Below are 18,486 nucleotides of genomic sequence, written 5' to 3'. Positions count from 1 at the left end.
AATGACATTGTAAATATCTATGCCAGGGCCCCTGCAATTTCTGCACTAGCCTCCCACAAGGTCCAAGGGAATACCTCATTAGGCCCTGGGGATTTATCCACCCTAATTTGCCTCAAGATGCATGCACCTCCTCTTCTGTAATCCAGATGCAGTCCATGATCTCACTGCTCTTCTTCCTCATTTTATAGACTCTGTGTCTGTCTCCTGAGTAAACACAGATGCAAAAAAAATCCATTTAAAATCTCCCCCATCCCTTTCACCTCCACGCATAGATGATCACGCTGATCTTCAAGAGGACCAATTTTGTCCCTTGCTATCCTTTTGCTCTTAATATAGCTATAGAAACCCTTTGGATTCTCTTTCGCCTTGTCTGCCAGAGCAACCTCATGTCCTCTAATAGCCCTCCTGATTTCTATCTTGTGTTCTCTTGCATTTCTTATACTACTCGAGTGCCTCATTTGATCCTAACTGCCTATACCTGATATGCACCTCCTTTTTCTTTACCAGGACTTCAATATCCCTCGATAACCATGGTTCCCTAAACCTGTTAGCCTTGCCTTTCATTCTAACAGGAACATACAGATTCTGTAATCTTAATATTTCACTCTTGAAGACCTCCTACTTACCGAACATCTCTTTGCCGGGAAACAACCTATCCCAATCCACGCCTGCAAGATCCCTCCTGATGCCATCAAAATTGCCCTTCCTCCAGTTTAGAATCTTAACCCTAGGACCATTCCAATCCTTTTCCATAATTATCTTGAAACTAATGGAATTATGATTACGAGATCCAAAGTATTCCCCTACACTCACTTCTGTCACCTGCCCTGTCTCATTCCTTAAGTGGAGATCCAGTATCACGCACTCTAGTTGGGACCTCTACATATTGATTAAGGAAACTTTCCTGAACACATTTTACAAACTTGATCCCATCCAGTCCTTTCACAGTATGGGAGTCCCAATCAATATGTGGAAAGTTAAAATCACCTACTATCACAGCTTTATATTTTCTGCAACTGTTTGCTATCTCTCTACAAATTTGCTTGTCTAAATCCCGCTGACTATCGGGAGGTCTATAATATAGTCCCATTAGCGTGGTCATCCCTTTTTTATTCCTCAGTTCCACCCAAATTGCCTTGGAAGTCGAACCCTCCAGTATGTCCTCTGAGCACTGCCGTGACATTTTCCCCAATGAGTAATGCCACCCCTCCCCCCCCCATCATGTCTAAAACAACGGAACCCCCAGAACATTTGAGCTGCCAATCCTGCCCCTTCTGCAACCAGGTCTCACTAATGGCAACAACATCATAATTCCACGTACAGATCCACGCTCTAAGTTCATCTACCTTACCTACAATACTCCTTGCTTTGAAATAGACGCAACTCAGAACATTAGTCCCACCACCAGGCTCAACTTTTCGGTTTCCATTTTTGATTGTAGTCTTAACATCTACTTTCCCCACAGCCTCTCCACTTTCTGTCCTGCCATTTCTGGTTCCCACCTTGCTGCAACTCTAGTTTAAACCCCCCTGAGCAGCACGAGTAAACCTTCCTGCAAGGAAATTGGTTCCCCCTCCAGTTCGGGTGCAAACAGTCCCATTTGTACAGATCCCACTGGCCCTGGAGAGAACCCAATGATCTAAAAATCTGAAGCCCTCCCTCCTGTACCATCTGCTTAGCCACATGTTAAACTGCACTATCTTCCTATTTCTTGCCTCACTAGCACGTGGCATCTATCCCTTTCATAATTTTATATATTTCCATAAGATTCCCTCTCATCGGAATTCCAGTGAATATAGTCCCAGGTGACTCAATCTCTCCTCAAAGGCTCACCCCCTCATCTCCAGAATCAAACTGGTGAACCTCCCCTGCACTGCCTCCAAAGCCAGTATATCTTTCCTCGAGTAAGGAGACCAGGACTGCATGCAGTACTCCATGTGTGGCTTTGCCAATACCCTGTTTAGTTGCAGCATAACCTCCCTGCTCTGAAATTCAGTCCCTCTAGCAATGAAGGCCAACGTTCCATTTGCCGCCTTGATAACCTGCAAACCAACCTTTTGCGATTCATGCACAAGCACTCCCAAGTCCCTCTGCACAACAGCATGCTGCAATCTTTCACCATTTAAATAATAATCTAATCTTCTATTTTTTTCCTTCCAAACTGGATGACCTCGCATTTACCAACATTGTACTCCATCTGCCGGACCCTTTCCCACTCACTTAACCTACCTATATCTCTGCAGACTCTCAACATCTTGTGCACAATTTGTTTTTCCACTTAATTTAGATATGCTACACTCTGTCCCCTCTTCCAGATTGTTAATGTATATCATGAACAGTTGTGGACCCAGCGCCGACCCCTGCAGCACCCTGCTCACCACTGATTGCCAACCAGAGAAATACCCATTTATCCCAACTCTCTGCCTTCTATTGGTTAACCAATCCTTTATCCATGCTAATACATTACCCCCCAACTCCATGCATCCTTATCTTGTGGATAAGTCTTTTATGTGGCACCTTATCGAACGCCTTCTGGAAATCCAAGTATACAACATCCACCCGTTCTCCTCTATCCATTGCGCTCATTATATCCTCAAAGAACTCCAGTAAGTTTGTCAAACAGGATCTGCCCTTTCTGAATCTAAGACCAGATCTAAGAGAGCATTTTTCCTTATAGGTTCACTAACATGCTGTCCAAGAAAGCTATCACGGATGCATTCTATGAAGTCCTCCTCAAGACTGCCTCGACCAACCTGATTTGCCCAATCTATGTGGAAGTTGAAGTCCCCTATGACAACTGCTGTTCCATTCTTACATGCATCAAATATTTCTTGGTTCATTGCCTGTGCCACTGTAATGTTATTATTCAGTGGCCTATGGACAGCTCCCACCAGTGATATTTTTTTCTCCCTTTACTATTTCTAATCTCTATCCAGATGGATTCAACATTCTGCTCCCTAGACTTTATATCGTCTCTCACTATTGCCCTGATCTCATTCTTAATTAAGAGTGCTATCCCACCTCCCTTATCTTCCTGCCTATCCTTCTATATTACCTGATACCTCTTGGATATTTAATTCCCACTCATCTCCACCCTACAACCATGTTTCTGTAATGGCCACTAAGTCATACCCCTTTGTACTGATCTGTACCACAAGTTCACTGACCTTGTTTTGAATACGACAGGCATTCAGATAAAGTGCCCTTACACTCATTGTCCTCTTAGAATCTAGTAACCTTTGTGTCCTTTGACTTTTCTGTACTCCACTCTTACTTTTCTCATTTCTAACTTTTGCTCTGGTCTCTGCTTTGCTTCCCTCTGTCTTTCTGCATGGATTCCCTGGCATATTAGTTTAAACCCTCCCCAGCAGCACTAGCAAACAATCCCCCTAGGACATTGATCCCAGTCCTGCCCAGGTGTAGACTGTCCAGTTTGTACTGGTCTCACCTCCCCCAGAACCGGTTCCAGTGCCCCAGGAATCTAAATCCCTCCATCCTGCACCACAGCTCAAGCTACATATTTATCCTAACCCTGCTGCTATTCCTATTCTGACTAGCACACGGCACAGGTAGCAATCCTGAGATTATCACCTTTTGAGGTCCTACTTTTTAATCTGTCTTCTAGCTTCCTAAATTCGGCTTGTAGGACATCATCCCACTTTTTTTCTTCTATCGTTGGTACCTACATGCACCACGACAACTGGCTGTTCACCCTCTCCTTCCAGAATGCCCTGCAGCTGCTCTGAGATATCCCTGACCCTTGCAACTGGGAGGCAACACACCAACCGGTAGTCCCGTTTGCAGCCACAGAAGCTTCTATCTATTTCCCTTACTATGGAATCCCTTACCACTACAGCTCTGCCATTCTTTTTCCTGCCCTTCTATGCAGCAGGGCTACTCACGGTGCCATAATCCTGGCTACTGCTGCCTTCCCCTGATGAGCCATCTCCCCCAACAGTGTACAAAGCAGTATATGTGTTTTGGAGGGAGATGACCACAGGGGACTCCTGCACTACCTTCCTGCTACTGCTCTGCCTGTTGGTCACCCATTCCCTATGTTTCTCCAGGCCTTTAAACTGCGGTGTGACCAACTCACTAAGTGTGCTATCCACAACATTCTCAGTATCGTCGATGCTCCAAAGTGAATCCATGCACAGCTCCAGTGCCGTCATGCAGTCTGTCAGGAGCTACAGCTAGACACACTTCCTGCATGTAGTCATTAGGGACACTGACAGCCTCCCTGAGTGCAGGAGGAGCATGACACGGGTCTGAGCTCACCTGCCATGACTGAAAAGCTTTGAGGGAAAATAAAGAGACAAGAAAAGAATAGGAACCTTACCCCTAGTGTTGTTCGTCTTCCTCACTGAAGCCTGGTATTCACCAAAGGCCACACTTAGACAACCAGCAGCACTTTGACTAGACAGTAGCCACTCTCAAAATGACTGCTCCAAAATGGCTGCTTTGCTGCGCAAGTTGATAGGGTTGTTAAGGCAAATGGCATGTTGGCCTTCATTAGTCGGGGGATTGAGTTCAATAGCTGCGAGGTAATGTTGCAGCTCTTTAAAACTCTGGTTAGACCACACTTGGAATATTGTGTTCAGTTCTGGTTGCCTCACTATAGGAAGGATATGGAAGCTTTGGAAAGGATGCAGAGGAGATTTACCAGGATGCTGCCTGGATTGGAGAGCATGTCTTATGAGGATAGGTTGAGCGAGCTAGGGCTTTTCTCTTTGGAGTGAAGGAAGATGAGAGGTGACTTGATAGAGGTGTACAAGATGATAAGAGGCATAGATCAAATGGACAGCCAGAGACTTCTTCCCAGGGTAGAAATGGCTAACATGAGGGGGCATAATTTTAAGGTGATTGGGGGAAAAAAGCACAGGGGGATATTAGAAGTAAGTTTTATTTACACAGAGTGGTGGGTGTATGGAGAACACTGCCGGGGTGCTGGTAGAGGCAGATACATTAGGGACATTTAAGAGACTCTGAGATAGGCACATGGATGATAGAAAAATGGATGGCTATGTGGGAGGGAATGGTTAGATTAATCTTAGAGTAGGTTAATAGGTCAGCACAACATCATGGGCCAAAGAGCCTGTAGTGTTCTATGTTCCAACTTCTTGAATCTAAATATCTTTCAAATCTACTTCCATGGCAACCAAAATAAAATTACTAAAAATCAATTTGGTTACCTTTTTGCCATTTACGGCTATCAGATTTTCCTTAACATGCAGTTGATCTTCATGCAACATGTGTAGGTTATGTTATAATTGGGGATAACTTCAGCAGAACTTCTATGTGAAATAGGGTACATGAAATTGGTATTTCCAAGTGCTCCATGCCTTATCGGTAACTTGCTCATTATAAGTGCCAATGATGTCAGCCAATTGCTGTCTTAGAGAAGCCGTTTGAAAATGAATCCTACATTGAATCCCCAGCCCTGAGGTAGCATGACTCAAGATCTGTAGCAATGTGGTTGATTCTTAAATGCATTCTGAAATAAACCAGCAAACACTCAGTTCAAAGACGATTGGGGATTAGCATTAAATGCTGGCTTTGTCAGTGACACCCAGGGAATACCTGTCCTATTTGTTCTAATTGTTTAGGTTACACTAAGCATTGCACATTAACAAAGTTTGAAAAGAATAACAATGCTCTGAATATGGTTCCTAAGGAATAAAATTTATAAGCAACAGTTATGTTAAAATTATCCAGAAACCTGTTGGACTGTATTTAAAAGAAGCATACATAACTTTCATTTCCATATTACAAAAAGGATGCAAAATCACTTGAAAATGCAAAAAGATTTAAAACAATGAAAACTGACAGAAAGCATAAAATTATCTTGAAAGATTGAGTAGGATGGGGCTCAGTTCTCTTTATGTAAGATTGACTGCGTGGGTGACTTGATGGATGGTTTTATAGTTATGAATGGGTTTTACATGGGTATCAGCCCATGTACAGCAACAATCTCCTGCCACCTTATTTCATCTCATCCTTTCATTTCCTTCAATTTCCTTCTCCTTCATCGACCTCTTCATGCATCCTTGCTGTCTGCTCAGCCAGTCCATATGCTAGTGAGTCACTTACTCCAGTGATTCTGCCAATTAGTTCATCAAATGGAAGGCACTGAAAATGCTATTTTGAGCATTTTTAACAATCTAATAAATGATATTAAAGGCTTAGTGTTGAATTTTCTTTCTGAAGAAAATGAGACAAATTTAGATGACATTTCTGTAGAATATTGAATACTCCATGGGTGGGTTTGTTTTTGAGGAATTACTTTAAAGTTGGTAAAAGCAGGATAGAAAACAAAATGGCACCACAGTATTTTGTATTATGTTTCCTTGATGTTCACAAAGAAAACTCCAGTTTGCAAACACTTTTCAGCATAAGATGAAGCCGAGTGTTTTGTGTTATTTTATATTGTTGTTGGTAGTGTCTCTTTGGAATTCTTTACCCAAGAGTAGTTGAGTATATTCAAGATAAAAATTGATAGATTTTTGGATAGAAAAGGCATCGGAGAATGGGGAGACAGTGGAGCCAAGGTAAAAGATCAGCCATATTCTTACTGAATGGCCAGTTGGTACTAGGGGTCATCTGGTCTTAACTAAATTGGTAAATCGGTTTATTATTGTCACGTGTACTGAGATACAGTGAAAAACTCTGTCTTGCATGCCACCCAAACAGATCATTTCATTACAACAGTGTATAGAGGTAGTACAAGGGAAAACAATAACAACATGCAGAATAAAGTGTTACAGTTACAGGGAAAGTACAATGCAGGTAGACAATAAGGTGCAAGGCCATAACGAGGTAGATTGTGAGGTCAAGAGTCCATCTTATTGTACTAGGGGACAAGTCAATAGTCTTATAACAGCAGGATAGTAGCCTGTCCTTGAGCCTGATTGTACGTGCTTTCAGGCTTTTGTATCTTCTGCCTGATGGGAGGGGGGAGGAGAGAGAATGTCTGGAGTGGGTGGGGTCTTTGATAATGTTGGCTGCTTTACTGAGGTAGCGAGAAGTGTAGCCAGAGTCCATGGAGGGGAAGCTGGTTTCCATGATGTGCTTAGCTCTGTCCACAACTCCCTGCAGCTTCTTGCGGTCTCGGGCAGAGCAGTTGCCATACTAAGCTGTGATGCATCAGGATAGGATGCTTTCTATGGTGCATCGATTAAAAAAAATTGCTGAGGATCAAAGGGGACATGCTAAATTTCTTTAGCCTCCTGAGGAAGTAGAGGCACTGGTGTGTTTTCTTGATCATGGTGTCTATGTGTTTGGATCAGGGCAGGCTATTGGTGATGTACACTCCAAGGAACTTGAAGCTTTCAACCCTCTTGACCTCAGCACTGTTGATGTAAGCAGGAGCGTTTGCACTCCACCCCTCCCCCCCACCCTTCCTGAAGTCAGTGACTAGCTCTTTTAGTCTACTCCTGCTTCTAGTTCTTTCTGTTCCTTGGTTTTTGATATTATATTCTTTTATGTATCTGCATTAGACAGCTAGGTAATAAGGTTTTTTGGAATAACTTTCTGAATATCAACCCATCCAGTGTGTTATTTTCTAAAACTGATAGTTGTATGGGTTGTGGCTGAGAGGGGAACAAGAGGGTGGGATGAGGATCAAAAAAGAATTGCAGACATGTGAACTCTGAAATAAAAGCAGAACATGTTGGCAAAAATTCAGTATGTCGGCTAGTATCTATGGAAAGAGAAACAATGAACATTTCAAGTCTGAGACCCTTCCTCAGAGCTGAGAGAGAGAGAAAACAAGATAGGAATCCTGTGGCAAATGACTCACCTCCTCACTCCCCAAAGCCTCTCCACCATCTACAAGGCTCAAGTCAGGAGTGTGATGGAATACTTGCCACCTGCCTTGATGAGTGCAGCCTCAACAACAAGAAGTTTGATACCATATAGGGCGTGTATTTTGTATCACTGTAAATATTGTGCTGGATTAAAACAGTGTACAGAGGTTTCTTAAAAATTCAGGAACTCAGCAGAAATGCAGGTTATATGATGTGGCACAGTGTCATATTATTTGAGTTATTTTGTGTTAGTGTGACCAACTTCAGTAGTGAATCTAAGATACACATTTGGTTAGCTACAGGTTTCAATTTGCATGGAAACAATTATTAACATGTTACAATACATTTAATACAGGTTAAAGAAGTGCACTTTTGTGAATGGATTTTAGTGTTTGTATCTTAATACAGCCTGTTGTCTTGAAAGAGATCAATTTTCATCATTATATTTAATCCAAAGGTTCTGAGTTTAAGAATAAATTGGGTTTCAGGGCTTGATTTAGAAATTAAATGTTGATTAAAAGACAACAAATTTGTAGTGCAAATGCACTTTTGAGAGATGTAATCCTGTGATCATCTTGGCTAAAGTCTATATAGTATCCAATATTACATCAGAATTTATTTTATTGTTAGTCTGGAGATGTACTTAGGCATTTAAATTTGTCTCTTTTGGAGGAACACTTTTACAGACATACAATACATATACATACATACACACCTGTCCCTAGGGTGGTTAATGTTTAAAGGAAGGGGTTGAGCTCTATACTTGCTGACAATTACCCCTGCTATCCTGCGCCTGGCCCTTTGCAAGCCAGACAAGGTTGACAACAAAGGTGGGCATGCACTTGTTTTCGTGTTGAATTAAAAGAAACAGATTGCACAGGTGAGTGGCAGAGGTGGACTCAAAATGTTTTCCTTTTCCCACAAGGAATCTGTATCCTGCCTCTACCTGCATGCTGTAGTTGGGTCAGCAACCACATTTATCAACTGTGATACTTCATCACTGACTTGAGGATGCAGATATAATGGATTTCCATGGTGTCAGTGGTTGTCTTGTATGTTCTTTCCATTGGCTAAGAGTTTGCTTCTGCATGACTGCCCTTTCAGATTGTTATTTTTATGTGATTGAACATATTCCACAGACATGTTACTTTTTCCTTTACTCGTATTCCAGGTACGATTTAATCAATACAATCACTATGACAGTTCCTCATCTTTAACAAATATCTTTTAAACCCATTCACACACAAGATTTCAGAATTTCACATTGAGGAGAAATAAACAAGAGACGTTGAGGAGGAAGGAAAAACAGAAATTAGGCTGGGTTTTTTCAAAACTGGCATTGGTGGTGCTCATTTGGGTGGAATATTTTGAAATGCCTTTAAAAATCAGGGTGGGTAAAAGCATGACAGTGGGAATTAGGTAGGCAGTTCCAAAAAAATGGTAAGGTTACTGAAGAAGTGGGTATCAATGGTGAAACCAACGGTAACAAAAAAGGCATCAGAGGCAAGAATAACCTGTTTGGAGGGGGAAGAGGGGCAATTAAGAAGCCTACAAGAGCATGGCCAGTGACATATGTTGCAAAATTGGGGAAGAATACCAGGATAGAGACAAGAAGACAATGCAATATTTCAGGTGGCCAATGGATGAAGAGTGATTTTGTAAAAATGGGGTTGGAATAATTAGTTGGGAATCTTAAAAGAACAGGAGGCCAGGATGGACACGCAAGTTTAAAGGTGCTGGAAGGAAGTAAGCAGAGGCAGAAAAGTTGAAGTCTGAAGTGACAGCTATTACTCATATACAATAGAATAGGAATGGATGCATAGCAGTAGATTCTGCCAAAGGTAAAATCATCATAAACTTGACCCCCCCCACCCAAAAAAAATTACTTGCATAACACATCAACCATCAATATAAGCACCCACTTCCTCTTCAACCTCATTCCCCAACCCATTTCAACATGTGCAAGGAAAACAGTCTCTGATCCCTTGACCATCTTTGCGCTCACACTTTGTTTCTTCTTCCTGATGAGTTGACTTCCCATGTTGTGTTGCATCAGCACATGCTGACGTATTTCTCTTAATTAGATTAAAAGTCTCAGATCCATTGTGAAGCTGGATCCTCAATGCATGTACAAACCCTCTGGCTTACACAAGACAGTCAGCTGAGCCTTTCACAAAAAATTTGCTTGAGTTACTCCTTTTACAGTGCACAAATATATTTCACAGCTGTATTAACTTGCTTTTCAGCGTTTATAAAGTATCTCATTAGCAGTTGACAAGTGTTAAGGTATTATTACCAGTGAACCATGTATTTTAGTTCTTATTAATGTTGAGTTCTTTGGTATTGTACATCCTTAATTGTGGCTTCCTGTATTTTACTGAAACAGGAAAAGTGCAGTTTTATGCCATGCTGTATGTCTGAAGCTGTAGGAAATCTGTTCTCATTAGCTAGGATTTTGCAGAATGTGGATATTGTCCATACTCACTGCTCAGATAGCTGATTTATCCCATTCTTACCTGGTTCAGATCTGCAAGGCTGAATCTGCTGGCTGATACAGTCCTTGACCTGATTGATGAGACCCTGTGTGGTACCAGGGCTTTGCATGATATAACTGGATCACATTAGTAGGCCAGAGCGAGCCTCCCACATTGTCATGACCTGATATTCAGAAGCATTCAAAACTAGGAAAATGAAGTAAATAATTAAAAATATATAAAATATTTTAAAATAATTTAAAAAAATGAAATACAATCAAATGATTATTGCAATTGCAAGTTTTAGAAAATAATAGTTTGCCTTTCTTTTATGCACCTGTACAATCTCCTTCAAAATGAAAGGGCCTCTTGACCCTCCATTTAATGCTGTCTGGAACATTTGCCATTCAAATACATGTGCTGAAGTCCAGAAATTACCAACATCTGTCCAAGTAAATGCCAGAATTTTGCCCCAACTTCTGGCATTTTCCAGAAATTCCTTCAGTCTCTCCACACTTACCAGGGTCAGTTTTAAGATATCCATCCTTACTATAGTTGTCTGAAGGTCCATCTCTTGCTATGCCATCTATTATGTAAGGTATGGTTGCATCACAGGCTTAATATACTACCAAAGTGTGAAGCCCTGAATTGAACACAGTACTCTGGCTGCATTCCAACCAGCGATTTACAAAGGAAAACCATTTTGCTTTAATGCTCAAAGTCCCAATTTATAAAGACATTTGTTGTCAGCGTGAGCCACTTGCATTTACAATTGACCTGGAAAATATGATTGCATTTATCTTGTATAGATCTCCTGAGGCCATGTCACAAGAAGGTGTTAATTTCAACCTTGGTGGCAGAGCCATGAACCATGGCAGAATCTTTTGCTTGTATTGAACATATGGGGAGTGAGTTGCATTATGTGAACATTAAGGCCCACTCATGAAAATGTTGAAAAAAACTTGGTAGACCTCATCTTCTTGCCGGCTATCAGAGGGGTCCAAAAATGAATCTTTCTGAATGTTTCCAACATTAAAAGAAGTCTCGAGCAGTCCAAAACTCTTAAAAGTTAATTGAGCTATTAACTATTTATATATTATAAACTTGCAAGCCCTACTCAAACATTTAGAGTAATCAATATAAATACAAATTTAAAAACATTCTAACACTTAACCCTTCACAGCCATCCTTCTCTAAAACAAATTTGAGGAGCTTCCACAACCTAGTGTGGTGTGCTGGCACTTGTGTGAGGAACTGCCAGCAGTTCATTGCAGAAATGTCACATTTCCCCACAAAATTCAGCTAAAGTAATTGAATACTCTTTAATCTCTATCAACTTGTCTTGCCATCTTCATAGATTTGTTCATGTGAACTCTTCTGTGTCTTTATTTGTGCAGCTCCTATAAAATAGGAGACGTGAGACTGCAGATGCTCTCGTCTTTAGCAAAAAAAAACAAAATGCTGGAGGAATTCAGCAGGTCAGGTGGCATCTGTGGAGGCAAAGTGATGGTTGATGGTTTGGGTCAAGACCCTGCATCAGGACTGAAATGTCAACCATCTCTTTGCCTCTACAGATGCTGCCTGACCTGCTGAGTTTCTTCACAGTTTGTTTTTTTGCTCCTTTAAAATAGGACCATTTTATTCATAAAACCCTTAATCATTTTTCCTTCCATGATGCATCACTTTACACTTAAAGATGGAATTGAGTAGTACAGGAAATTTGTGTTTTAATTAACTTGGCAGATTTCAGAATACTGTACAGATGAGGTGTAACACATCTAATGGAAAGATGTAACCTCCATTGAAATTGAGAGTATAAAGTTAAACTTCATGATATGGTTAAATTATTTGAGAAAACAAATACCCATGTAATTATTCAATAGCTAACTTGTCAAAAAGTAAGGGTTAAGAAATTTGTCTGAACCATTTCTCTAGCATTAAAACAGTTAGCAATCTCCCCAATGATATTTCAAAAAGCTCTTTGCAAAAAAAAATATCATAATTTGTTTGTGCAAATTCCAAAACTGCACTTGTGAGCCCTCTTGTGAAATACTACTCTTTTTAAGAATAGTGGGCATTTGGGGTCAAATCTCCAAGGTCAACAGCATCGTTCATATGATTCTGACATCAGGAAGTAGACTTTAAAGAGTCACACCACAATGCACCCAGCACCCTTTCATCTACTGGCAGTGTCAACAAATAATGCATGTTACAATAATGGGGGTTGGGGGGGGCGATAACGGGGGGGGGGGGGGGGGGGGGGGGAAGGAGGTGCCAGGGGGAAGAGGTACCTTTACAGATTTCTAAAGTACAGCGTGGAGAGGAAGCAGTTTGTGTTTGTTTGGCGCTAAATTTTTGTCTAACAAATACAACTGCCTTTGCTGCTCTCAAAATTAGAGTCAGGGTCATCCTTGCTCTCGGAAACCTCGCCTCAGGATCTTTGCAGGCTTTCTGTGCTGGAAGATGCCACATTTGACGTCTTGTTTACTGCTGTGTTACAGAATTTAAGGAAATCTCCACTGCCAAAGTGGGGAACCAACCATTTTGATAAACGTGACTTTTGCATTCTCAGCTGTACAGGTTATTTGAATGCATTGCAGGGTGACCAAAAGTGTAGACGTTTGCAGATGCTTCCTGCCATGAATGCCACCTCTCTTGTCAAATGGTTTTTCTCCAACTTTTACCTCTTTTCTGATGTAAAGAATAGCTACTTCCCTTCAACCATTTAGTTCTTGAACCAACTGGCAAAACCTAATCACCACGACAGTTTAGCAACACTATGACCACTCTGATCACTTTGCACTAAAATGGACCTTTTTTTGTTCTAATTGTGTTTTTTTTTGTAAAAATTGTGTTTAATTTATGTTTTGCTTGTGAATTCTGCTTTTACGATGCTATGTGCCTGTGATGCTGCTGCAAATGTTTTTCATTGCACTTGTGAATATGACAATAAACTTGATTTTGACTTCAAACCACTTCTCTTTTTGCAAGATTTCTTCTAATCATTTAAGATGAGATATTTATTTATTAGTCACATTTACGTCGAAACACAGAGTGAAATGTGTCTTTTTGTGTTACTGAGAATGTGCTGCGGGCAGCCCACAAGTGTCACCACTCTTCCAGCACCAACATAGCATGCCCACAGCTCCTAACCTGTACATCTTTGGAATGTGGGAGGAAACCGGAGTATCCTGAGGAAACCCATGCAGACACGGGGAGAACGTACAAACTCCTTACCGACTGTGGCAGGAATTGAACCCAGGTCGCTGGTGCTGTAATAATGTTACGCTAACTGCTATGCTACTGCTTAACTTGAAGGGAAACCTGCTGAATCCACCCAGGGTTTATGGTGACTGGGATGCTAGTGTGGGTCAGTCTACCTGAAATTTGTTTGCAAGAGATTTATTCATGAAGCACTCTTCCTATGATTTCAGGTTGCTTGTGTCTGGCAGCTTGATTTTTTTAATGTTAGTAAGAGTAGGTTCTTTTGTGAGTGAACAGTGCTAGTCATGATCCGGACCAATGTGGTTGAAAATCTCGCTTGAAATAAATTCTGGATACTGCACAAGTGTTTATGCCATTTGGGCAAGATGGACATAAGAGAAACAATGCTATGGTACTTAAAGTTTTTACCCAACCTGTCTATTCTTAATTATGGCAGATGTTAACTCATTCAAATTTGCACAGAATTGATTAATGATGCATTAATTTAATTTTCATCCATGACAACAACAGTTTTTGGGTTATACAGATGAGTTTTTAAACCAACATTTTTGAATAGTCTTTAATTCCTGTTTTTAGTGAGATAATTTGAATTAGAGCAATATCAGAAAAACTGTATTAATGCAGTATCTAACATGAAACAACCACATTATCACTCTTCAGAGCTGTGCAGATGATAAGGTCTGATATGAAGTGCCTTTCTGCTCTTCTTAACATCATCTTGCAGCATGAGCACAAGTCTCCAACATTAATCTATTTTTCATAGCAGAACGGAGGCATGCTGGTGAACATGCATATAAAACACCCTAGAACATGAAGACCCTATTTGACAGACACCCAGGAACACACTATACTGTTAATTGAGGCTCTCAAATAATATCATGATGGCCAATCAAAGAGCTTTAAATCAACCTGAAGCTGAATCTCCATTCAAAGTAGAACATAGTTTTGAGTCGTAATTGTCAGTGTTAAGGAACATAGTAATGAAAAATGGGGCTTGATATTTCCAGAATATCAGAATTGTTAACATCATGAAGAGCAAGATAAAAATTGATTTCAGGCTGAATACAAAAGAATCAGATGGCAAGTGAAACTTGTAATGTGACAAGCAAAAAGTGTATGAGAAAAGATAAGGTACAAACATTAATGAGAATCCAGAAGTGTCCCATAGGCATAAAAATCATAAAAGTTGGCAATTTTGTAGAAAGGTGAAGAAGGTATTGATAAATCGTAGCAGGGTATGAACAGGCTGGTTGAATGGGTGGACATGTGGTAGGTGAAATTTAATGTGGAGAAATATGAGGAATGGCAATATAAAGGATACTGTTCTGAAAGGAATTTGGAAGCAGAGAATTTGGTTGTATGTATTCACAAATAATTGAAAGTGGCACAGCAGGTTGAGGAATGATTTATTAAGGCATACACAATACTAGGCTTTATCAATACAAGCAGAAATTATAAAAGCAGGAAGTGATGCTGCACCTTTGTAAAATACTGGTCTGACCTTAACTGGTGCATTGTGTTAACTTCTGGTCTGGTATTATAGGAAGGATGCAACTGCATGAGAGAAGGTCCAGAAAAGAATTACAAGAATTGGAGATGATGGGATCATTTTCTTTAAGGATGAGGATGAAGGAAGATCTGATAGGAATATATAAAATAATGAGGGGTCTGGACAGAATGGGGAGGCTACTTTGTGGAGAGATTGAGGACTAGGGATCAATGGAATCAAATAAAGGGGAACAGAATTCAGAGTAACATGAGGAAATTCTTTTTTTTTCATAGTGTGTGGTTGGAATCTGGATTGCACTGCCTGCAGATGTATTGGAAGCAGGTTCCATTTTGGGGTTAAGAGGAAATTGGTTAAGTATATGGAGAAAAATATGCAAAGCCGCGGAGAACAGGCCATTAAGTGGAAATAGTGGGTTGCTCTGATTGAGACCTACCAATAAGCCAAATAGCCTCCTGTGCTTTAACCACTTTATGATTCAATGCTTTTGATTTTGGATCAGGGAAAACAAAACTAAAATTAATCTCTTTGATTGTCTGTTGATTGATTGTTGATCCAACTATTAAAATAACTGAAAACTTGTACTCAAAATCTATTTTCCTTGTCTGTAGGTCATCGAACTTTGTATATTGGTGTTCATGTTCCACGGGGAAGGCGAAGCCACCGACGACACAGGCATCGTGGGCACAAACATCGTAAGCGTGATCGAGAAAGAGACTCTAGCACAGAGGATGGGAGAGAGTCTCCTACTTATGGTAATGTATTTTCCTTTCACATTAAGGATCCATAGAGATGTGGTGGTTGATATTATCTGTTTTCACGTGGCATAGCAGGTGATGATGTGGCTGGTATTTGGTTACTCCTCGGCCAGTAAACAGGATAATGATTGATAGTGTAATGGCTAGCTACACACTATGAAATGAAGACGCAGAGTCGCTCGTTTTGAAATCAGAGGTCGAAAACCGACCAGGGCACGGTGCGCCTTTAATAGTCGAAAACTTCCCGCGCTACAGGTCACGCGCAGGTCACCTGACCTTCCTGCGCGCGGGCTTTCCCAGCCCAACTCTGGGGAAGGAGGAGGGCCCCGTGCCATCTTGGATCGGGGCCTCCGATGTCGGGAGCCGGTTCGATGCTGGTGCGGTGTGTCGCTACAGTAGTTTTATATCAATTGTGGGAATATTCTGAGAATTTATTACAAAATTAGTAGACATTTAGAAATACATTGTTTAATCGTGGGCAGTGAATATGAATTTGAAGCAACCAAAAATGCATTGACTGACCTACTGAGTGTTTTCAGCATTTTCTGTTTTTATTTCAGATGTCTAGCATCTGCAGTTTTTTTTATTTTCATTTCCTGATGAGCAGTTTTGTATGATTAAGTGGAAGTAATAAAACTGTTTACTTTAAGTGTCATAATTTTAATGAGATGGTCACTATTTTAATGCAGTTTCAGTGTTCTCTTTCTGATTCTGTTTTATCCTTTAAAATCATGGTTGAGGCTGCCTGATTGCTATGGAAATTTATTCAAGAGAATTGTGTGTAAAACCTTGTACAAGGTGTCTGTACAGAGGGATTCTACCCAAGTAGTAAGTTTCAAAGGAACTCTGAGAAGAGAATAAATATATACACATCTCTTTTTAATATTTGGGGTCATATGAAAATGTATGTCATTCCACTATCAAATTCATGCATATGTTTTTCTTAAAGCATGAAATTTTACAAACTCCACAAAACACCTGCTCAATTTACTATTTTAACTTCAAGCTGAAGAGGTCTAGTATGATGTTACAGGACTGCTAAAGCTCTCTAGTTCTAAAATCATGCAAGGAACCCAGGTTTGTAATTCAGTGTTAGAGGTTAAATATTGCTTGTCTGCTCACATGGCATAATAGACACAACATTGATGATCATACAGAAATTAGAATTTGAAAACAACCTTTAAGAATAAATTATTAATAGAACAAATTCTCATCCTGAGTGCTATTTCTTGTATTAGTCAATCACTCAGAGAGCAAGAGCAAGCAACAGAGAGGTTCACAATCTGGATTTTTGCATCTGACTCTAATTTGAAATAGTAAGATTTAAAAGAGGCTAAATGGAAAGAAGGGCTTTTCACAATCACAATAATATTGATGTATTTATATCAGTCATGAGTCAAACATATGAAGCACGTTTGCCCATTCATTGTACTTTTCTCCATATTGATGAGAGTTAAAAACAACCAAGAAGGATCTGTGGTAGATGCATTTGTTTATAGTAAAGAATATCTAAAGGAATTATAGAATTGAGGCACTTTCACCCAGAATTAGAGGAAGACTGGATGGACTGGGCCAATTCCAATGGACAAACCAAGCTCTGATCATAAGATAATTATATGCTCTCTTATCTGTAAGAGTGAATAGCTTGGAAAGGTATTTTAGGAAGGAATTGCAAAAGGACCATTTTAAGGCAATTTTATCTTGCATTGTTAACTCGTATAAAGGAACAAAAATAAAGCAAATAGTCTGCTTTATTCTTTTACAATTAAAAGTGTCAAATGTTGAAGAGAAACATTTTACTAATGCATGTACTGAAACATTGATTACTGTTGCCAATATAGTGATTCTTTTTGCTTCCTAGCATTTGAAGAGATTATCTAAATTGATTCTATACTCGTATGGAATACTCCTAACAAAATTTCTTACATCTTCTCCATCTAACTAACCAATGAATCTATAGAGAATTGTGCTTATTCTGTGAAGTTTTGTCAATTTGTTGAGCATCCAGATTTGCTGACGGCTAAGCAAAGCAAATAAGATTTTACCAGCAAGTATCAAAAACATAGTCCAATTGATGAAATTGGCAATGAATGGAAAAACAAAAACAAAATATTTCAGTCACCTGTTAAAGACAAGACCATGGATTATGCTATGATTTCATGAAATACAACCCAGGGTGTATCTCTGTCCTCCACCCCCCCCATACCCTTGATGTAATACCCTTAACTTCAATTGTCACCACCAAACCACCCCCCCAAACTAACCCTCCCGGCTCCTGAGAGGGCAGGGATAATTTGGGTCATATCAGACACTCCAGGGTCACTACCACTTGTGGGGTAGCAGTGAGTATTTGTTTGCGCTGCCCAGCAGGGACTGTATGCAGAAACTTATTGTGAATTCAGAAGGCTGGCTGATGGGTTCATGAGAAAGGAGTTCAGAGTTGCTTTCCCCTGTTTACTGTGTGTGTTGGGGGTGGGGGTGGGGGTGGTGGTGTTGGGATGAGGAAGGGAGAGAGAGTTACTGCTTTTGATTTAAAGCTTAGGATTGGTTTGATCCTTCATTGTCATGATTCAGCCTGTGGCTTGGGGCAAAATTTCTGTCCCTCCCCCTCAACCCCAATCCTCCTCTCCCACCCACTATTGCCTCTCTTCCTACCTACTCCCTTAATAGATCCTGTGTCTCTCTAGCCCCTCTCTCTCTGATTCCTAAATTCCTCT

The 18,486-nt window shown here is 40.4% G+C and overlaps 1 protein-coding gene across 3 annotated transcripts in view; it reads left to right on the top strand.

The window, feature by feature from the left end:
- Nucleotides 1-18,486, top strand: part of slc4a10a (solute carrier family 4 member 10a) — a 182,086-nt gene that overhangs the window by 64,451 nt on the left and 99,149 nt on the right. For all 3 annotated transcript variants that reach the window (XM_052025762.1, XM_052025752.1, XM_052025742.1), the window contains exon 3: nucleotides 15,623-15,766. In XM_052025762.1, coding sequence (XP_051881722.1) covers nucleotides 15,623-15,766 — 144 coding nt within the window. The remainder of the gene's footprint in view (nucleotides 1-15,622; nucleotides 15,767-18,486) is intronic.

The sequence above is a fragment of the Pristis pectinata genome, chromosome 1, assembly GCF_009764475.1.
Source record: "Pristis pectinata isolate sPriPec2 chromosome 1, sPriPec2.1.pri, whole genome shotgun sequence".
Lineage (NCBI taxonomy): Eukaryota > Metazoa > Chordata > Chondrichthyes > Rhinopristiformes > Pristidae > Pristis > Pristis pectinata.
The sequence above is the reverse complement of the archived record's forward strand: the minus strand, read 5'-3'. Positions and strand labels throughout refer to the sequence as shown.